This window comes from Brassica rapa, chromosome A08 (genome assembly GCF_000309985.2).
Source record: "Brassica rapa cultivar Chiifu-401-42 chromosome A08, CAAS_Brap_v3.01, whole genome shotgun sequence".
NCBI lineage: Eukaryota > Viridiplantae > Streptophyta > Magnoliopsida > Brassicales > Brassicaceae > Brassica > Brassica rapa.
The window spans coordinates 15027967-15050741 of NC_024802.2; the positions used below are offsets into that span (position 1 = coordinate 15027967).

General features: G+C 31.8%; 3 protein-coding genes and 1 non-coding gene across 8 annotated transcripts; 2 read left to right on the plus strand and 2 right to left on the minus strand.

The window, feature by feature from the left end:
• The first annotated feature begins 1558 nt into the window (after nt 1–1558).
• LOC117127286 (transcription factor TRY) lies at nt 1559–11180 on the plus strand. Its single transcript, XM_033277271.1, has 3 exons — nt 1559–1721; nt 2287–2374; nt 3559–11180. Exons 1-3 carry the CDS (start codon nt 1682–1684, stop codon nt 3665–3667), a joined length of 237 nt encoding a protein of 78 aa, XP_033133162.1. The 5' UTR covers nt 1559–1681; the 3' UTR covers nt 3668–11180.
• Nucleotides 11181–13837: 2657 nt separating this feature from the next.
• On the minus strand, nt 13838–16555 carry LOC103834786 (mitochondrial carrier protein MTM1). The gene is made up of 10 exons (XM_009110872.3): nt 15957–16555; nt 15778–15867; nt 15566–15694; nt 15396–15455; nt 15150–15320; nt 14961–15066; nt 14752–14843; nt 14502–14651; nt 14363–14421; nt 13838–14255 (listed from the first exon to the last, which is right to left on the minus strand). The coding sequence occupies exons 1-10, from the start codon at nt 16215–16217 to the stop codon at nt 14123–14125; spliced, it is 1251 nt and encodes a 416-aa protein (XP_009109120.1). The 5' UTR covers nt 16218–16555; the 3' UTR covers nt 13838–14122.
• A 2137-nt stretch (nt 16556–18692) lies between these two features.
• LOC103834787 (zinc finger protein CONSTANS-LIKE 16) lies at nt 18693–21353 on the minus strand. Of its 5 annotated transcripts, none has more exons than XM_033277217.1 (5): nt 20663–21353; nt 20431–20557; nt 19470–19904; nt 19145–19311; nt 18693–19110 (listed from the first exon to the last, which is right to left on the minus strand). In XM_033277217.1, the coding sequence occupies exons 2-4, from the start codon at nt 20533–20535 to the stop codon at nt 19159–19161; spliced, it is 693 nt and encodes a 230-aa protein (XP_033133108.1). In that variant the 5' UTR covers nt 20536–20557; nt 20663–21353; the 3' UTR covers nt 18693–19110; nt 19145–19158. The 5 variants fall into 5 exon arrangements, with proteins under 5 accessions (XP_033133108.1, XP_009109121.1, XP_009109122.1 ...); XM_009110873.3 differs by having other exon boundaries at nt 18695–19060; nt 19171–19311; nt 20663–21339; XM_009110874.2 differs by having other exon boundaries at nt 18695–19060; nt 19171–19311; nt 19470–19901; nt 20663–21319.
• Nucleotides 21354–22638: 1285 nt separating this feature from the next.
• On the plus strand, nt 22639–22711 carry TRNAA-CGC. The gene has a single exon. It is a non-coding gene; the product is annotated as a tRNA-Ala (tRNA).
• The last annotated feature ends 64 nt before the right edge of the window (nt 22712–22775 follow it).

Sequence of the window (22775 nt, forward strand, 5' to 3'; positions counted from 1 at the left end):
CATTGGATTCCACGAGAACAAATCCATCCTAGTTTTTTTTCTTACGCTCCTAGTTTTTTACTCTCTTCATTCCCGAAAGTAGGATTTTTTATATTTATTTTTTTGTTCCAAAATGATAGATTTTTAAAAAAGATTAAGGTACTTTTAGTAGTTAATGTTGAAAAATTGTATACTTTTAAGAAACATTAATTGAAAATATTTGAATTGGTTAAATACTATTGGTTGATATTTATTGAAAAATGTATAATGAAATAAATAACAAATTTAACTGTAAACATTTATTAGATTCTTAATATGCATGAATACTCTAGAAAATATTTATTTCGGGAGATTACTTGACTATTAACTTAATTTTTAGTACCATTCAAAAAGTTCATGAGTGTTAACAATATAGAAGTGCCAACTTGTGTTTGGTGTTAAAAAAACTGTTAATTTGGTTTGTTTATTCGTGCCACTCAATTTCAAAATTTATGCTGCACACTATTTGATTAACTTCAACCTGACTGAGCACAAAAGGGTGCCTATAACCCCTTAGGGCAGGAGGCACTGCTATGAATGTATAACATCGATCGTTCAACCCACGAGCCATACCGCTAATTTTGTTAAACCATATCGTCATAACCACAACAACGACTCCAATTGTATAAGTAGCTTTAATTTTCCAAAAGACAAGAGGCGTCCAAACACCACTAGTTTCCTGGGACCTGAGTCCCCCAAATGGTCTTCTGACAACTATTTGATACAAAAGAAAACAGCAAATAAATTCAAGAAATATCATGGTTCTTCCAAATTTATTTAAAATATTGGCTATATAAAGCCAAAGAATTTACCTTTTCAGATTTTAACAATATTTTTGTTTTTGACGAACATTAAATAATATTTCATCTTAGCTTCCAATGGTAACCAGCTTTCCGTTCCGGACCGCAGTTAACAGTAACAAAAATTTCTATATATACCCTATATCTATACATTTTTATAACTGTTAGAACCGCACCGCACTTAAACCGCTTGTCCCGCACCGCTCAACCTGCAGTCATCATTCTCGGAGCCTTAGTATTCACTGAAAACGAAATGACTCTCTCTCTCTCTCTCTCTCTCTCTCTCTCTCTCTCTCTCTCTCTCTCTCTCTCTCTCTCTCTCTCTCTCTCTCTCTCTCTCTCTCTCTTTCTCTTTCTCTCTCTCTCTCTCTCTCTCTCTCTCTCTCTCTCTCTCTCTCTCTCTCTCTCTCTCTCCTCTCTCTCTCTCTCTCTCCTCTCTCTCTCTCTCTCTCTCTCTCTCTCTCTCTCTCTCTCTCTCTCTCTCTCTCTCTCTCTCTCTCTCTCTCTCTCTCTCTCTCTCTCTCTCTCTCTCTCTCTCTCTCTCTCTCTCTCTCTCTCTCTCTCTCTCTCTCTCTCTCTCTCTCTCTCTCTCTCTCCTCTCTCTCTCTTCTCTCTCTCTCTCTCTCTCTCTCTCTCTCTCTCTCTCTCTCTCTCTCTCTCTCTCTCTCTTCTCTCTCTCTCTCTCTCTCTCTCTCTCTCTCTCTCTCTCTCTCTCTCTCTCTCTCTCTCCAAACATAATAAAGAGTGCATTGCTATCTTTCTCTCTGTCTCTGCTCTCTCTTTTATAATTTCGCATACATCTTTTTCAGTTTTTGTAAACTCGTTACTTCAGTTTCTCACATTTTCTATTTTCACCTGCATTTATGGATTCAGTGTACCGACTCCAGCGTCACAACTCTGATGGTTCATCTTTTATCAATCGCCATTATATAGATATTCCATTTGTGTTTCATTTAATTAGCTTATATATGCATGATCTTTAATTGTACCCGTCTTTGAGATATTAATCGTGTTTAGTTGGAGTGTATTTGATAAATATAGTTAACCCTAGTTGTATTTATCCCTTAGCATTTACCAGATTTTGCAGCCTTAATTATCACATATACTTCCTCTTTTTGTAAAGAGAATCATTTTTAAGTGTTAGTTTTGTTTCACAAAAAATGTTATTTCACATTTCAATGCAATTTTGGAAACAATATTCTAATTTTAACCTCTTCACTTTAATGATTAATTAAAGTGAGTACTTTTGTTAACATATTAATGAAAGATAAATTTTTCTAATAATTTTTTTAATTTGTTTGAAAAGTGCCAAAATAAGACGTTTTATAAAATAGAAAAATATGTATTTACGACCAGCGAAGAAACGTCCAGAACTCAAGTAGATAGTCACAAAAATGCAAATGGGATTATTACGTTTACGTAGTATAAGAGAATAATAAAAGTGAAGAAGTGTGTTTGATGAATGCAGAAGTCTGTAGTGTGGAGTGGAAGTTCATCAATATGAGCGAACAAGAGGAAGATCTAATCTTACGAATGTACAGACTCGTCGGCGATAGGTATATTCTATCTTCTTTTCTTTCTCTTCCAAGATCATTTGTAGGGACATTACCACAAAAAAATGTGACATACGAAAATGTGACATACGCCCGTACGTTCCATCTCTTAGTTAATTGAGTGTCATCTCAATAATATGTAGACACTATAGGTCACTTTCCCTGAAATGACAAAATTAGTTACATATACCAATTAGACTCCTTATAATGACAAAATTACCCTAAATTTTGGAATATGTAAATGAATGAACATTATAGATAGGGCAAATCTCCCAATAGAACTTGAAAAGAGTTTTTTTGACAAAAAGAACATATAAAGAGGAAAATGATTAAAATAAATTTTATCAAAGAGTTAAAAGATCCTTATACCATTACTCTATATATATTATTTTTTGGAAAATCCTTTTTCAATTCAAAACTCTTTTTTTTCGAAATTTCTAGTTGAAATCCAAAAATTCTTTCTGAAAATTAATTTTAAATTATTATTTTAATTTTTAAATATTAATTAATATTTTAAACCCTAAACCGTACTCCCCTCCAGTCCCACCCTTCATATATAGACTTTAAGTGTATATTAGTCAACAATATAAATATAAGCGTTTTTTACTTTTTAATGAAATCTATTTTAATTATTTTAACTTTTTTGTGCTATATTTCAAGTAAAAAAAATTAAAATTATCGTAAGGTATTTCTCTTATAGATTTTATATATATAGTTGATATAATAAGGTTCAATAAGGATGTAGTAAAATGTGTACACCATCAATGAGACATGAGATTTTACTCCTTTCGTTTTAAATTAAAAATGTCATTTTATAAAATTATTATTTTATCTCTTATTGTAATCAAATTAATAAACATAATAAATACTATTTGATTAATATTTACTCTTTACGTTTAAATTAAATTTCGTTTTAAAATATATTCTTTTTGTAACAATCATTCTGAAATATACAATTTGTTGCTAATTTATTTCTTTTATTTCCAAATAAATTAATAGAATAATAATATTTATTCAATTTTAATAATCAAATAAGAATCTAATAAAACATTTAACTATTTTTAATCTATGTGAAAAACTTAAACAACATATAAGCTGAAATGGATAGAGCTATATTTATTAATCCTACATGTGGTTATTTTTACATGTATGATGGATAAGAAGTTTTTTTTTTCTTTTAATAATAGGTGGGAAATAATAGCAGGAAGAGTACCGGGAAGAAAGGCAGTGGAGATAGAGAGATATTGGATCATGAGAAAGAACAAACACATCTTCCTTCCATCTTCCAAATCTTAGCCTTCTTCTTGTTATGCCTTCACGTTTACTTTTATTAAGTGCTCTGTTTTTTATTGCTCTTTTTTCTGAAACTTCAATTACATCTGAAGACTTTTCTCTGAACAATTTTTTTGGGCTCAATCTTAGAGTAAACAAGGGTTTGGTGGAGGATTGAGCCTTATTTTATTGAGATAAAGAAGCTATAACCTAAAGCCGTATCCACATTCATGTGTTGGTGATTAGTTTCTCTGTTGGGTCATGATGAGGCATATTGGCGATGCAGAGCGTACTTGACCACTTCGTAGAAGGAAACCACCCAACCGCTGGTCCTGCACGTGCCACTCTTGACCCATTCCCGTTAACAGTCCTCTCATCCCTCCATCCCTGTGTGTTGGTATATACTGTTATGTCTTTGTTTCAGACCTTTTACTAAGCAAATAATAATGGCATCTTTCAAAATATACACATACATACCTCCAAACCTCTATGAGTGTCTGTAGTGTCGTCATACGCGAATAAGTTTGGTTAATTGTGGTATATATAATATATATATATTGCAAGTTAATTAGATCATAACTTTTTCAAAAGAGACAACATACGCGAAGAGTTGTTGAGAGAGTTGAAGTAGCAGAGACCTTGTTGGGGGCTTGCAAGAGTTGACTAGTAGTACGCAATGGTTCTTCTTCCAACTATAAAATCAATCTCCATTTCTAAGTGGCCACATAAAAAGGTTTGATATTCTAGAAATTAGTTTTAGTTTAATTTACAAATGTGTAGAGTTGTATCTTTTTGTGTGTCTTTAGTCAAAAACATACTACACATTTCTTTTTTTTTTGAACTTTCTTTTTCATATTTAACAATAATAAATGTCATTTATCTAAATAAAATCAAATTCAGGAACGTGTTCACACTGGTAATGTATAATAATTATATTTTTTCATTGTATCCTCAGTGGTTTGCAGCACTGTATGTAGTTATAAAAAATCAAATTCAGAACATCAAAGAGTAATCAACATAATATGTTACTGACTGCGATGTGTTCGTATTTTTTTTCCTAAGCGTTTAATTACGTTCCAATTTATCTATGCATATATCAAACAAGGTAGTGGAAGTTGGCTATTTCTTTATCAATGTTTGCCGGTTGGTATTGATAAATAAATTTTATAAAGCACAAATAAGAAAAGTAGAAGAAACCTTTTAGGTTGACAAAAAAAAAGAAGAAACCTTTTAGAAAAATACAAAATGGGTCAAGATCGTAGAATAGTCGATAAAGTGACATCCTCAAAGAATTTTCAAGTGCACAAAATACAGACTTTATTTTTCGAGAAACGAAGACTTTTAATTCATCACTACAAAAAAAAAGAATGACGTTTAACAAGAATGACGTTCAATATTCATATTATTTTTTTGATGAAAAATATTCATATTTGACAATGTGAGACCTAACTAGAAGGTCGTTAAATATTTTATAGTTTTTGTATAGGATTTCATCGAACCAGTCTTCTTTTTCTTTTGTTAACAAGTCTTCAGTTCTCCTGTTTTTTTCCTTTGTTCCCATTGACTGTCTTTACGGTGTTGATGAAATTTTAAAAACCTTTTTGGATTTCTAACAATATGTGATTTAAAAAAAATCTAAAATAAAATAATACCAAAATCTTACATTCAATCAGAGCTGACAGGATATTCGACACTTAAAATTTTATTATTTATGATTTGATTCATTTTTTACAAACACTGATTTTTTATATTTATTTTGCTCCAATAATTTACAGATATAAATATTTTTACTGAATTAAAACAAATAGCGAATCAAATAAAATTTAGTGAATAACATGCCCAGCCCAATATATAGACCATACATGTATGTTTCCTCAGACCTTGGATCGGAATATAGCTATAAAAAATATTAACTTTAGATCTCATTTTGGTTTAACTAAGGGTCCAACTGGTTTAAATGCAGCGCTTGTGGGTGCATGTGTTTGCGGATGCGGGTGGTTGCGGTTTCAAGCGTTATTAAGCGTTTTGTATGACTGGTGCAACGTTTAAAAACTGTTGTGTTTGCGGGATATTAGTGACTGATTGATTATAAGATATTCCAGCGTTTTAATAATAAATTACCCATATCAACATATTATAACATTAAAAAAATATAAAAAACATATTATTGTAATAAAATATAACAATTATCAATATAATATGATTAATAAAAATATTAGGTTTATTTATAAAAAAAAAATCAAATTTGTTGAAAGTTATAATTTTAATAAAATTTGTTTTGAAGATTTATAATAAAAAAAAATTAAACAAAATTATTTCAATTTATATATGTGTATATCTTTATATATGTGTGTATAGAAATGTTTAAAAATTCTAATAAATAGTTAGTTTAAAGTTTTTAAAGCAAATTATGATACTGTTGTGAATTTTAATTAATATATAAAATATGTATATATTTTATTTATAATATTTTCATTTAAAATTTTTAAATTTAAAATTTTAAAATAATTTTGAAAATAATTTTATATTTATTTTTCCACCCGCAACCGCCCGCGACCGTAAACGCTAGCTGGAACCAGCTTTTGATTTTAAGAGGTTCAGAGCGGTTTGTAGCGGTTTGTATGATTGTTTCAAAATGTTGTCAACTGCTACTAACCGCAAAAGCTGCGTTTGCGGATCGTACCGGGAAAACCAATCAGCCCTAAGTCTTTTGTTGAGGCTTCGTAAAAGTTTTGTAATTTTTAACTTGATTTCAAAGGTTTGATTAGGTAAAGCCGCCAGAGGTTCCTTCCATTTGGTACCAAGAAACAAAATGATTTAAAACCCTTACGGGTTAATTTAATTTTAACGTATTTGTCTACAATGTCGAAAGTTGGTGTGCATGTAGACCATGCATCATCCCTAATCGCACCAGCAATTATCAAAAAATAAATAATTATAAACAGTTCGTACGTAGAGAAACACTGTAAAATTATAAACATAAGACAGAGTTCGTGCGTATAATCACAGCAGCGTACTGTACTGTATCTCCTCTCTCTTGTGGCAGTTGTTGGCAGAGCCAAATAGAGCTTAGTCATTTATTCACCGCAAGTAGTTTAATTTTAGCGTTATATTTTGGTCGTCTCAAGATAGTGTACTATCTCTCTTTATTCTCTTTTTATCATACTGATCTGCTCTCTGTCATTGGAGACTTGGATTATAGTTTTTTTTTTTTGAACTACACTTGGATTATAGTTAAAGACTTAAAGTATATGTATTACATAGTTCAAGTCTGTGAATATCTGGAGTGTAGAACCAAGCTAGCGAGGACTAAAGGAGCCGAAGGGTCTTTGTGCCCGGTCTCGTATGGGTGATGAGGAAGTGGACCTATTTTGAAGAAGTTGTTGACCTAAATTGGACCCATTCTTTAAAACATAATGCGCTGTCTGTTTCCCCTGTACGTGTTTGTTTTCCCTCCATAGATTTGAATTTCCCCCGAAATGAACTTCAGTATTTAAGGTCGCTAGAACAAACTTTAATCCTAAATTAAAGTACCAAATATTGTTAGAAAATTAGATTCTAAAATATATTATATTCCAATTGTTTCACAATATAAGATGTTTTACCTCAATGTATACATCTTAAAAACCTAAAATTTCTAGAAAGTATCACTGAATATAATTTTTAAATTAAATTAATTATTTAATTATAAATAAGATAGTAAAAATACAATTGCTTATACAAATTTGATAAAATTAATATACTATATAGATATTTGAAAATACTGTAAAGCAACAACAATTTCAAAAACATCTTATATACTGAAAAAGAGAGTACAGTATGTTGTGATCTAAATGTCATGTATTTCCTTAACAAATTCCTTTTTAAAATATAAAAAGCTGGTTTCTAATGATAATTCTTTCGAACAATCACTTTTAGAATTTCCACATTGTGGCTACATTAGATCTTTCCGTTTGTAAACAATTTTTTTTGTCATTAACAAACAGACTCAACTAAGACAAATTATTTTGTGAAACATAAACAAAAAAACATAAATCCAGGCCCGTCTCATTGTATGTATGGATCCTGTGCATATTTTATATGCATAACAAAACAATTGTCTGAAAAAAGACCTTTGTTTGTTTAAAAAAATTCCTTAAATTATATCTAAAATTGCTTAAATTTTTTTTTGGGTCCTGTGCAAATGCTCTATCAGCACACCTTAGAGACGGGCCTGCGTAAATCGAATTTATTATGAAATGAGGAGCTTCGCGGGTGTATTATCATTTACTACGACGTTCACTAGTAATGCTACATATGAGTATTCATCTCTCTTACAAGCATGATTCTCAAATTTATCTCTTATGAGAAAACAAATCGATCTTAGCTTATTTGTCTGACTACTAACTTAATTATTTATTGGGTCTTCCATTACTCGCGCCACACACACTTTCAAGATTTCTGCTGTACAATTTGATTCACATTAACCTGACTGAACACACTCTCAATATAACATCAATCTACCAACCATGAACCATACCGCCATAACTGCAACAACTTATACTCCAATTGCATGAGTAGCTTTGATTTTCTAAAAGTTTCACTAAACATACAAACACCATTAATTTCCTGGGATATGAGGTTCCCCTAGCTAGCTTCTGACTATTTAAGACAAAAGCAAAATGGACCGCACAGATTGCCATAAAAGAATAAATTCAAGAAATATCATGCTTCCAAGTTTAATAAAAGATTGCAATTTTAAAAAGCCAGAGAATTACCATTTTCAGATTTTTACAACTTTTTTTTATTTTTGACCAACATTGAAGAATATTTCATCTTAGTATTCAGTGAAAATGAAATGACCCCTACAGTTAGATCGAGGCCCCCTAGGAAGCTCTGTCCTTCTGGACACAATATATAATGAAAGAGAAAGATTTTCATTGCCATCTCCCTTTCTCGCAGTCTTCTAAATATTTTAAAATTGTCTCATACATGATACATCATCAGTTTCTCACATTTTCTTCTTCCACCTGCATTTATGGATTCAACGTACCGACACCAGCGTCACAACTCTGATGGTCCATCTTGTACTAAATTACATAGATATTCCATTTTACATCGAAAACCATTCCATTATCCAATAACAAGGTAGTCTCGATAACGAGACTGAAATAGTATATTGTATTGGAGATTCAAGTATATGGTCACATGCATATACTATTAAATTATGGTGTGATTACTGTAAAGATAAAACTATATAAAAGTGAATAAGTGTGCTTGATCAATGCACAGTGTGTAGCGCGGAGTGGAAATACATGAATATGAGCCAACAAGAGGAAGATCTAATCTTAAGAATGTACAAACTCGTCGGCGATAGGTATATTTATCTTCTTCTTTTCTTTCTCTTCCAAAATCATGTATAATGACTTTACCACAAGACATGTGACATACAAGATACGATCATATGTTCCTGCTCTTGATTAATTCAGTGTTATCTTAATAATATATATACTATAGATTAATCTGTACTGGTATTGGTTCTTACATTTCTATACATTGATATTTATTTCATAATTAGTTTTATATATTTTAGATGAATTGTAATATAACTAATTGTATTCAAAAAACCTGGACCGAATCGGATACTATAGTTATTTTTAGTATAAATATTTGATTTCGTTTCAGATACATTTGTTATTTAGATATTTTTAGGTTCATATAGATCAGAACCAAACTCATTAAGACTCAAATTATCCAACTCAAAACCCATACATAAATTTATAATATTTAAGCAGGACCTAACTTCAAAACAAAAAAAAATGATATCTGAAAAGAACAATCCATACCTAATAGTCAATGTTCATGTCTAACTGATTTTATAAACTAAGAAAAATACTCTTTCTATGTGTTTGGCTAAATTAACTAAAATAAAAAGAGTTTATTTAGTGAAATAATTATGTGGAGTGAAAACTTAAGTGACAATAAATGTAATACATTTTTATTATTTTGATTTAAGCTATTGTTTTATTCACAAAAACATGTCTTTGAATTATGTTTTAGGTTACATAATTTTTCACCGATTGAAACTAAAATTTTTAAAAAAGATTTTTAGTAAAAAAAAACTAATCCGAACGTTTAAGCATATGCAAAATCAAGTTATTTTACATTTTTTTATTTTATAATTGACACACAATCAATGTTGATTAACTATAAAATAAAAACTATTATTATTATGATAATATAATTAATGATGTGATGTATTATTAATGTAATATAACTAATGAAATTATTAAAATGAGTGAAATATGGAAATATAATTAATGTAATTATATTAATGAAATTATTAAAAAGACATTATACTTTTTTTCTATATTGTTATTCATGTTTTCAAACAATTCTTATTTATACTGCTATTCATGTTTCTAAACCGTACTAAAATATACTTCAGTTTTAATAATATAATAAATAGATGATCTATACCTATGTCACTTTCCCTGGAATGACAAAATTAGTTTTCGAAATACCTCTTGGCCTCCTCATCATTCCAATTACCCTAAATTAAGAATATGAACATGAAAGAGCATTATAGCTATATATATATATATATATATATATAGTTGATATAGTGAGGTTCAGCGGGATATTGTAAAATATGTATTCCATCTTATTATATAAAGTTTGATTCTTCAAAGTTGCTAATTAACATGATTACGACATGTGTCAATAAAATTTTAAGATTATGACATATGTCAAAAATATGATACAATTATCTTTTGTGTAGAATTTAGAAAAAGAAAATTCTCATTACAAAAATAGTCTTTTAAGTTCTCTTTAGGATTTTAGAAAAGAAAAATTACTATTACATAATATTTTACAATTATATACTGTCAAAAATATTTGATTGTAATTTTCATTTTTGAAAAAAAAATATAAACAAAAATAATTGTAAAAAGCTATTTGGAAGTAAATTATTTTTTTTACAAAAAAATATAATTTTGTTTTTAAAGATACTAAGGAAAGACATTTATAAAAGATAAATATTAACTTTTAAGAAAAAAAAATATTAAACAAAAACGAATTATATAAAATATTACAAGTACAATAAATTATTTAATAAAATCATGAAGAAAAACTAACTATAAAATAAGCAATATTCCACATCTATATTAAACTTATCTTATATTAAATCATTTTATTAATTCACTATTTTAATGATATATTTTCCTAATAACAGTTTAATTAAAAATGATTAGAAAAATACTACATAGTAAACACAAAAAAGTAATAATATGACGATGAATTTTGATTTGGTACTGACCAAGCATATATAAATATCACTAACAATGACCGTAATAGTAATATATTTTTATTAGCAAACACGAAAAATATATATCAAACATGTGTTTGAGTATATGACCAAACACATATAAAGACCAATCACGACAACATTCTAATTTTATTTTTGTTCATTAAATAGTTAGTGTCATTTTTGTCATCAATTCTATTTAAAAGATTACTATAAAGTAAAATTTTAAAACTGTCGTTTTGTTAAGATTTTAAAAAAGGAAAACATTCAATTTTAAAAAATCTATTTTATTTAGAATTTGAAAAAAAAGAAAAATACTATCAAATACTGTTTTCACTTTTTGTTTAGGATTTTAGAAAAGAAAAATTACTATCATAGGATATTTAACAATTATATTCTGTGTAGAATTTCTAAAAAAACTATCAAATAGTTTTAAAATTAATATTTTACAATTTTTATCACTGCCACTCCTACAATTCATTTTAATTAAATAAATTTTAATATCATGTTCATCATCAAATCCGTTTTCAATAAATATTATCAAACAACTTTTTACAATTCTCTTTTGCTTAGTACTTAAATCATATGATGCAATTGTATTTTGTTTAGGATTTTTTTTTAAAAAGAAAACTACTATCAAATATTCTTCTAACTTTCTTTAGGATTTAAAAAAAATTATAATTAATATTTCACATCTATATTTAGGTTTAAGCTTCCACATATTATTTTTACAAAATACAATAGAATTTACATGAAAATAATACCTGAGTATTTTTTTTTAATTTTTTTAATACAACTCAATTTTTATTACAACATAATGTTTTTAATTATGATGTTGTTGTCGTACATGATTATGTGTGGATATGTGTTTGTACGTATAAGATAAAACATATAATTAATTCAACAGTATTTTTATAAATTATAATTTAGTTGTATAAGAATCTTAAAGAAAAACTAATAATAAAATAATAATTTTCTTGTTTAAAAGACTAAATAAAATGAAATTGTAAAATAATCTTATTTTTCTTATAATTAATTAATTTTATTTTTAATAGATAATTTTGTATTAAAAAATTATACACAAAATATTAATTCAAATATTTCACCAGAAATAATTGTGACATGTATTAATTAAAAACAATAGGTTGCGAATGTGTCAATAAAGACCTGTCATTAGGTGAAAACAACTTATTTATTTTCCTAAATCATAAATAAAAACGATATGTAAAATATTTTTTCTTTTTAATCTTAACAAAATAAGATTTTTTTTTTTTTTAATCCTGACCAGAGTGAATTTCATAGTAATTTTACTTAAAATTTTTAATGATAATAATGATACTAAATGTTATTTAATTAACTTCTAGAAAATATTATTTAATTAACAAGAAAAATTGTATATTACTGATGTTGAAAAACCGAATTTTAAAAATGGCAACTCTTAAAAACAGTCAATATTAGCTGGAAATAATTATTTGATGGTAATTTATTTTACTAAATCCTAGACAAATATAATTGTAAAAGATTATGTAATAATAGTTTCATTTTCTAAAACCCCAGAAATTTAAAATAATACTTGATAATTGTTTTCCTGTTAAAAAAATACTCAACAAAAGAGATTTTATCATATTTTTAAGTCCTAACCAAAAGAGAATTGTAACAAGTTATTTTATAATAGTTTAAAGAGAGAATTTGATAATGAACATGATAGTAAAATTTATTTAATTAACCAAACAAGTGTAAAAATAGTATTGATACAAATTGTAAAATAGTAATTTTAATTTTTTTATTAGTAATTGGAAATAATTCTTTAATAGCAATTTACCTTTTATGAAATTCTAAAAAGAAGATAAATATAAAAGGTTATAGGACAGTAATTTTGTTTTTCTAAAATCCTAAACAAAAATGTAAAAGTTTATCTAATAGTATTTTTTAATTGTAAATCAAAAGAATATTTATAAAATAGAAAGTTTTCCTTTTTCAAAAAATCTTAAGGAAAAAATTTTCCTTAAAAATTATTTAATAAAACATTAACTTAGTAATATAAGAAATTGTATAATGTTGTCATTGCCTTGATTATCGTTATTTAACTTTCAATTTAAATTTTTAGGTATAGTGTTTTCTCTATACCTAAGTACAAAGTTGATAATAATTAATTTATGCACCATAATTAAAAAAGTAAAATATGAACTTGAATTTATGTGTGAAAATGAGTTTTTAATTATTAAGTAAATCTCACACAATATATAAAAAACAATCACAAAACTATAACAAATTATTAATTATTTTATGTTCTTTATTAAATTAAAACATCGAACAAAACATGTTGCAACGAACGGGTTCATATCTAGTTGATATATAAATATGAAACTTTTACTCATTCCGTCTCAAATTAAATATTGCTTTAATTTTTTATTTGATTTATTTATTTTATTTTTAGTTAAATTTAAAATAAATTCTTTACGTTTCAAAATTAAATTGTCGCTCTAACAATAATTTTATTAATAATTTTGTTTCTAACTGAACTAATAAAATAATAAATATTATTGAATTTTAATAATTAAACAAGGATAAAATTAAGAAAAAACTTAAAACTATGTATAAACTGAGATAGAGAGATTATATGTTTGTAACAATGGTGGATAAAAATATTTTTGGAACAATAATAATAACAGGTGAGAAACCATAGCAGGAAGAGTACCGGGACGAGAGACAGGGGAGATGGAGAGATTTGAAGACATGAGAAACAACACACACTTCTTCCTTCCATCTTCTAGATCAAACGCGATGGTTTATTTACTTTCTTCATAAGATCTACAACTTTTGTTTCTTTTTGGTTCAGAACTAGAATATTTGTACATTTGATTGGCATCTTCAGTGGTGCTTTTAAGAAAGATCATTTAGTTAGCTAATAGATCAATAAACACATGAACGTTTTCTTTTGTCTAAGTGGTGCTTTTAAAGAGAGATACATCCATTAATTCATTCTCCCACTCTTCTTTTCACTTCAAATTTATTACCAAACCGGATTAAACCACCAGTAATTAATTAACTGAACAAAACTTTCTGGCTCAAACTCGGAGTAAACAAGTGTTGGTGGAGGACAGAGCCTGTTTCACTTATTAAGTTGAGTTGAAGAAGCTATAACCTAAAGCCGTATCCACATTCATGTGTAGGTGATTAGTTACTTTGTAGGGTCATGATGAAGCGTATTGGCGATGCAGAGCATACTTGACTACTTCATAGAATGAAATCACTATCCCAACTGATGGTCCTGCACGTGCCACCCTTGGACCTACTCCCGTGAACAGTCCTCTCATCCCTCCATCCCTGTGTGTTCAGTATATATATTGTTAAGTCTTTGTTTCAATTCAAACACAGAGCTACTTTTACTAAGCAAATAACAATGGAATCGTTCAAAATATACGCATACATACCTCCAAACTTCTATGAGTGTCTGTCGTGTCGTCATTCTCATTGCCCTACAAGGGTCCTTCTGAATTTATGGAAAATGGGCGAGACATATAAGTATGGTTTTGTGATGAGAATATAGACAATTTTTCTATGAGGACAAACCTCTATTTGTCTTCTTGTTTTTGCAACGTCAAAAGGACAAGTAGTAGCAGCTGCAATAGTTCCAGCTACAAAACCAGCGGAGAAGTTTGCACCGAGGATACCTAGAGCGTTTGTATCGTTTCCCACGATTCCAAGAAGCCTCCTCCTCATCTGCAACAACCAAGGAGTAGGTCAAAACCAATTCACTTTTCTTGCTTTACAAACATCTCTCTGCATAGTACAATGTTTAAAAAGTTGTCAAACAGCTTACTGGCTCGAGAGTAGCCCAGCATATTGCTGAGAATGGAACATCACGGGCTAGCTGTGCACCCAAGCCTCTCCATAGAACACGATAGTTGTGCACTGTCACAGTGAACACATATAACAAAGACTCAATAACTAAATAAGAACCCCAAGCCTATCAATGAAGAGATATGCATAAGAGAGGGCAAACATGAATCGATTATAGGAGCAACTTACAACTGTTTTGAAGGTTATTTACTGTCCTGACTTCAGAGACTACACCAACCAGCGTCTTAAGAACTCCAGGAGGCTTCTGCATACCGGCTTTCGCTTCTTTGAATGCCTAGTCAGAGAAAGAAGGTACTCCATTGAGAAAGTATAGGACACATTCCAGAGTTACAGAAACATATGCAGACAAAAACTTACCTGCATACGTGTTCTCGCCAGTTCAATAGGATAGCACACTGTACAAGCTAAGGATCTTGCCAATGCCCCTGCCACAAGAGGCACAAACATTGTCGTCGCAGGCGCATTCTCCCTAGACAATTCTTCCAACCGGTTCCGAAACATATCATAGAAAGGGAGATATATCCCAACCTATATGCAGAAACTTAATGAATTCACTGATCCATAGCCTATCCAAAACAAACAAATGCGAATAAGAGAGCATACCATAGGCACAGCTAGTGCAAGACCAGCATTAGTCCCTCTCCACAAGCGTCCCATCCCCTCCTGTATCAGTTAATGCGTTTATAAAAAGAGACATAGGCAAGATTCTAGACTAAAACACCCTCTCAAACAGCTAAACCATCATTATCTTTACACTGAAGTGACACACTAACCTGACGTATGATCTTGGTGAAGACATCAAAGGTTCCTTTGTACTGGAAACAATCTGGCGGGCAAATAGAGACAGTACCCTGAACACCAGCGCGTGCACACGAAGGAGAACATCTCAAGTCTGCAAACATCTAAAACCCATAAAGAAAACAATTACAATTAATATCAAAAGCATTCTCCTTTAAACCAACTATGAATAACTCAGACACAACACCATGTTCGGTCCAAAGAACGCCATGCGGCCAATGTCGTAGCTGAGAGGGTGAGAGTAAGAAACTCCAGCGGCTTGAGCTTGCAATCGAGTCTGACGACAAAAATCACAACATAAACAGAGTAAAAAAAGCATGAAACTTTGCGGCGGTTAATGAACTAACATCACACGAAAGAACCAACCTTGACGACGTCGAGAGGATTTAGAATAACGGCGGAGAGAAAAGCAGCTCCGGCGGCGGAGAAAACCCTTTCCGTCAACCCTAGCTTATCCTCCGACGAACCCTTCTCCAAATGAGGCAGGGAAACTGTTGTCGGACAGAGGATTTCAAACCCGGTGGTCGAATCTTTGGTCGGAAAGTCAAGGACTTTTGTGTCCGCCGTGGACGACGACGACGAGGAGGGGATCTCTGAAGCAACCCAGAGATTCTCTGCCTCACCCATTTTAGCTTTCTTCTGAATCTAACCGCCGGAAAGAGATCCGATTTAGATCAATCAAAGACCTCAGAGAAGATGAAAAAAAAATCCAGATTCCTTGGAGAAGAGGAAACAAGAGGAGAGAGAGAGAGAGAGAATAAGGCAAAACTAAAACCCACGAAGAAACCCTAATGCCTTCAACGCTGCGTTTTGGAATGTTCTTCAGGTTACTAAACCGTAATCGAACCGAACAAACCGATTAGTTGGCTTCTATTTTGTGTGAATGTTGTGGAGATGCAAAACTGAATGTGTGTCTTGTTAGCTTTCGTCAATAAGAAATATTTGGTGGTCAAGATGTCTAAAGAGTGGCAAAACACGTGTCAACAAGTCCACCAAATACGCTCCTTACATATGTGTTTGGTCCACAAAGTGGGTATCTAGAAGGGTTTATATTGCCACCATACATTATACGAGAGGTGGTGGTTCAAATATGGGAAGAGGACAACAAGGTAACGTGTGGAGGAGGGCTTCCTCAAACTGGCCATCTCCAGTTATTCCATTTCAACATGGGCCAAACTAGTCAGAGAAGTTTCCAAATCTATGATGCCACAGTTCCTTTATTCATCCATGTTTGAGGTTAGGCCGTGGATGAAATTGAGTCATTCTGGAATTCCATATCACATGAGTAATGCCGAGAGGTTATATCCGGTCACCTTCCCCCACTCGGATGGCAGAATATGATCAGTGGCCGATCTAGAAATCGTTTTAATCCGGGTTAAAAGTAAAATCTATTGACAATATATAGTATATATATACACTGGTATTCATTAAAATCTAAAATTTACACTTGAAATTATAAAAGTCAGATGGATAAACTCAGGTCCTCATATGCATGGTTTATTCATGGTTATGAGTAATGGTAGTTTAAGGGATGAATCACGCATGTATGACCATGACAGGCGGATGCAAGGTCAGGGTTAGGATTCTAGCCTTAGGCCCTGTTCGTTTGTACATCTGGAAGATGCATCCAGATGGTCCATCTAGATGTCTTACCCAGATGCTCCATCTGGGTGTTGTTCGTTTCTTCATTTCGTCCATGCATTCAGATGAATCATCTGAATGCAACTATGTTCGTTTGCTTGTCATTTTTTAACTTCCATCTGCATCCATGTGAATTTGTTAATAAAATGACTAAAATATATTTTTTTACGTTTCGGCGGAAAAATAGCATTTTTACGGTTTTAGCCAAAAATATTTTTGCAGTTTTTGAGGAAATATGTGTTCTTCGCGAAAAATGCATTTTTATGGTTTTGGCGGGGAAAAGCATTTTTTGGCTTTGGCGGGAAAATATATTTTTTCCGGTTTTGGCGGAAAATGCATTTTCCTGTTTTGGCAGGAAAATACAGTTTTCCGGTTTTGGCAGGAAAATACAGTTTTCCGGTTTTGGCGGAAAAATGCACTTTTCCGGTTTTGGCGGGAAAATACATTTTTGCGATTTTGGCGGGAAAATACATTTTTCCGGTTTTGGCGGAAAAAATACATTTTCCGGTTTTGGCGGGAAAATACAGTTTTCCGGTTTTGGCGGAAAAATGCGCTTTTTCGGTTTTGGCGGGAAAATGCGTTTTTCTGGTTTTAGCGGGAAAATGTGTTTTTCCGGTTTTAGCGGGAAATGCGTTTTCCCGGGAAAATACGTTTTTCCGGTTTTGGCGAGAAAATTTCATTTTCCGGTTTTGGCGGTAAAATTGTGTTTTTCAGTTTTGGCGGGAAAATGCGTATTCCAGTTTTGGCGGGAAAATTTTCATTTCCGGTTTTAGCGGGAAAATTCTGTTTTCCGGTTTTGGCGGGAAAATGCTTTTTGCGGTTTTGGCCGGAAAATACTTTTTGGAGTTTTGGCAGGAATATGCGTTTTTTGAGTTTTGGTGGGAAAATTCGTTTTTTGGATTTTGGTCGAAAAGTGCGGTTTTGCTGGTTTAGCCAAAAAATGTGTTTTTATGAAAATGTGTGTGTTTATGTTTTTTTTTGCGGAAAAACGCATCTTGCGGTTTTGGCGGGAAAGTGTGTTTTTCAGTTTTTGCGAGAAAATGCATTTTTTTGTTATAGCGGAAAAATGTATATGTAATAAAATAGAATTTACGGTTTGAAAATAATATTTTGATTTTAAAAGGTCATTTTTGTCATTTATCATTTTGGACTGAACTAGATGCATCTGCATCCAGATGCACCATCAAGACTCACCTTCATTTGGGTGAGAATTTGAGATGAGTTTTTAAAAATTCAGCTGGGTGATCCATCTGGATGTAGCATTATAATGCACAAAACGAACATTAATTTGCATCTTCACCCAGATGGATCACCTGGGTGAGCAAACGAACAGGGCCTTAGTAATGCCTGTTTAAAGATATAAAACTTAGCACAGGCAATTAGTTGGCTAGAATCTCACTATTTTTTTCATATTTTCAAAATGCTATCCCTTTGTAGTTTGTGCATCCACAAAAAGTCATCTAAATAATCAACACCTACCAACGTCAACTGTTAATATATATACGGTCGAACTATAGAAACGAACATCAAACAGCTTATAAATTTAGAGTTTTAGAGACCGAGTGAGCTTCATAAGATCTAAACATAGATAAGCATAGATAAGACCGAGTGAGCTTCATAAGATCACTTGTTTTCCTTCCTACTCCTTACTCCTTAGAGGCTTATTCAGACAAACCCTTTATATACAAAAACACTTCATCAAACTGTTCTTCTTGCTCATCTTCAGGTACCTAACTAAATGAATCCTCTCATTTCTGCATCTCCTCTGTTTTTGCAAACCTTCCTCGGATCCTCGGTTGACTGTCTGCAAGTGTCTTCCTGCAAGCATACTGCAACCCATACACACCAAAATCATCCATTAACTCAGTTCCCAACAAAAAACGGTACATTGAGATACTAATAGTCTAATATAACACTACACCATCTTTCAGGTGTTTACCTTGATTTTACGCCCAAAATTCCTCCTGCTCTTCTTGTCCCTGTATCGAGAAAGCTTCTCACGACGGTCCTCAGAGGTACAACTAACGATTATTCGATCCAGTTGAGACTGAACCTGACCCGCGTTTCTACTCCCCAGTGTCTGCCATAAAGGAAAACATCCACAAGTGAACTAACCATATATATATGAGCTATATGAAAGGTCACAACTTCCTAATCAGTTATCAGTAGTTCTACAAGAGAGCACAGCTCCATAATCTTGAAAACACTTAATCTGCTATTAAAAACTTTGATTCAAACCTGTATATCGCTCTCGCTAAAGGCTCTTCTCATTCCATTATCCACTGGAGGGAAGAACCTCTGAATCACCGCCTCCTCGTGCTGTGCCATATCCATCGATGTCAGGTTCCCCGAGCTCACGCTCTTAGGAACTGGGACATCAGAGACAACTACACTACTACTGTCCATTTGAGAGACGTTCTTCCTGTCTAGTACCTCGGAGAGCAGCGGAGACTCCATCGCTGATTTCACCAAGAGCTCCTGCTCACACTCGTAGAACGCCTTTTCTATAAGCTGCTGGTCACTCTGCAACGACCCGAGATCACTGAGTTCAACAATCTCTTGTGAGAGAGGGTCAACGGCTAGCATTGGTTCTTCAATGATCGGCTCAGGGGCTTTGAATAGGTCACTCTCCTCTCCGAAACCATACTCACACGCCTCAACAAGACTGATCTGCTTCACAAATCACCAAAAGATCAGCACAACATGAGCAAAACAGAACAAGAGAAAGCCAAGATCAAAACCTAAAACATGTTTCCTTCAAAGTTCATCAGCAGAAACTCAGTGAGTTTTATTTGGCTTTTATGTACAAACACTCAACAGATCTCTTTGGGAGTGGATTCGTTCAAAAAGGGGTGAAAGGAAAGCAAATCTTACTTCTTTCTTAAGTGGAACATGATTGTGCAAAAAAAAAAAGACAGAAGTCATTTTGAACACGGAATCTGACTGTCGGAACACACGCAAAAAGTAAAGACATCACACGCTCTAACAGTTCTAAGTCCAGCGTGTATAAAGAGAGAAAAGGCTCACTCCTCCCCATTATCACAAACCCTAAATCAAAGGGAAGAATAAAGTTGAGTTCTTTCTATAAAGCATCAACAGAAGAAAGATTAAAGTTTCGATCTTTACATCGGCCAAGAAAGACTCAACCTTTACAAGGCAAAACAAAAACAAAAACAAAATCGAATGCATTAAGACAAACCGTTTGATCAGAGAGCTTGTAGGGTTTAAAGAGGTCTTCGAACTGATGGATTTCTGGAGAACAACCCTGCATGAATCGGAACCCTAGCCCTGTATCTGCATACATTTTCTCCTATTTTCTCTGTTTCCTGCAAGTAGAGATGGGGAATTTTAGCAGAAGAAGAGAGAGTGTGTTACAAAAAGTCCCTAAAAAATGAAAAAGTAGAGGCCAAGTGGGGAAGCTTGGAGGATACCCTGAAGGAAAGTTCTGTCCTTTGGGCCCTCTCTTCTTGCCTTTGTGATGTAGAGAGGCCGATCATAAATGTTGAGAGAGAGCAGCTTTATACACATCCATCTGTTTATTTCTTTTGTATATTTTGGAGAGAAAACAAAAGTATATGTGCAACATTTCCAACTGATTTGCTCTCTATAATATTAGATGGCAAGTTGTACATTCTAACAAGTAATGATTATTAGATAAACTAATGTTGAGATTAGTAGACAATAGCTAAGATTTAACCGATCAATTAAGTGGTAACTCTAGGTTAAGTAGCTAAGGTATATAAGTATACTCGTGCTAATTATTTTTTGGTCAAATTAAATCAAATTTTGATTGGTATTCAAAATAATTTTGAAGAACAACTCTAAACGATAACATGGAAAAATATTACACATCTGGTTTTGCCTTCATTTGTTAGTTAATTTGTATGTATATTTTGACTCTTGAAAACATGAATAAATTCAAATTCTTATAATTATCAGTTATTTTTAAGGTGAAATCGGCCAGTTGAAAATTTTATAGTAATATCTATCAAATATGAACAATCATTTTTAATTCAAATCGAAAATCTGAATATCTCTAGCATATGATATCCAAAACAAGTTTCTTTCTTCTCAATATGTAAAATCGAGAGGTTATCTGCTACAACTACAGAGATCTACTATCTATTATGTGCAACATTGTCAAGTGATTTTCTCTCTATAATATAGATGGCAAGTTGTAAACAGTAACAACGAATGATTGTTAGAGATAAATAATGTTGAGATTAGTAGACAATAACCAAGATGATGATTATTTTTGTTAAAAGTAAGCTTAACAAATCAATTAAGTCTTAACACTAGGGTTATTATAGTTAGGTGACTTTAGACACTAGAGTAGACAGGCAGCACATGTTTAGTTCGTAGTATGGGTGCCACGTTGTTACTCCCCTCTCTTTGTTTAGTTGTAAATCGCTACAACTAAATTGGTCAAATAGAATACAATCTCTGGTTGTACTTTTTCAACCAAATTCATATAATCAATCAATTCTTTCATATGCTTATTTGCCTTTGTGGCCAGGAACCTAGGTCCCGTGATGTCCATCTTCTCTTATATTTTTTTTTTAATATTAAGTATCGAGGAAATGACAAAACTGACATGTGAAAGTTTTCAGAGTGGTTTCCGTACGATTAGCAAACAAATTGTTTTAGTTAATGCTACTAACTTGGTTTCATAATCAAACTATAATAGACTCCATGTTCTACCTAACTTACATTGACAACACGTTTTTCTCCGACTAAAATATTTTAGATATTTTTCTTACTCGATCATCGAACTCGAAGGAAGCTTTTGTATTAAGCTAAACTAAACACTCGCAGGAGGCTCATTGGGTGGCTTCCAAGCTCGACCCCTCTTATGGATTGAGTCAAGAAAATAAAACTGTATATTAATTTTAGCATGTTTTACAAAGTGAGTTTTTGCATGGAAGTTGACAGGATTTGTAATGAAGAAGAAGGATCCAAATATACAAGGGATTGTCTATTTGTCTCTATCTCAACTTGATGTCTTGATACATCTACAATGTGATAAATGATGATGTAGAGATAGATTAATACATGTGTGTCCTCTACCGTTGTTGTCTTTTTTGAATCATTGAGAACTATGGACATAGGACCACAGCTACAGTTTACATCAAATCTAATTTACACTAAAAACAATGTTAAGTCCTTCAAATGAATATTCCAGCCACAAGCAAAATATCTCACCGGAGATTCTATACCATTTATTATATGTGAAAATATTCTTTTGCTGTCACATAATTTTCTTATAGAAGAAAACACGATGATGAATTTTTCATAGACTTCGACAAAATTCTTTTCTCCAATAAGTTTTATATATACGCATTTACAAACTAAATTAATATTATAGATTATAAGTCATCAAACTAGCATTGGTTTCAAATATCAAATTGGGGGTGTAGCTCATATGGTAGAGCGCTCGCTTCGCATGCGAGAGGCACGGGGTTCGATTCCCCGCACCTCCATCTTTTTATCAAAAGGTAAAAGAAAGTAAGGTTAATCAATCATACGCAATCTCTACAAGCTAAT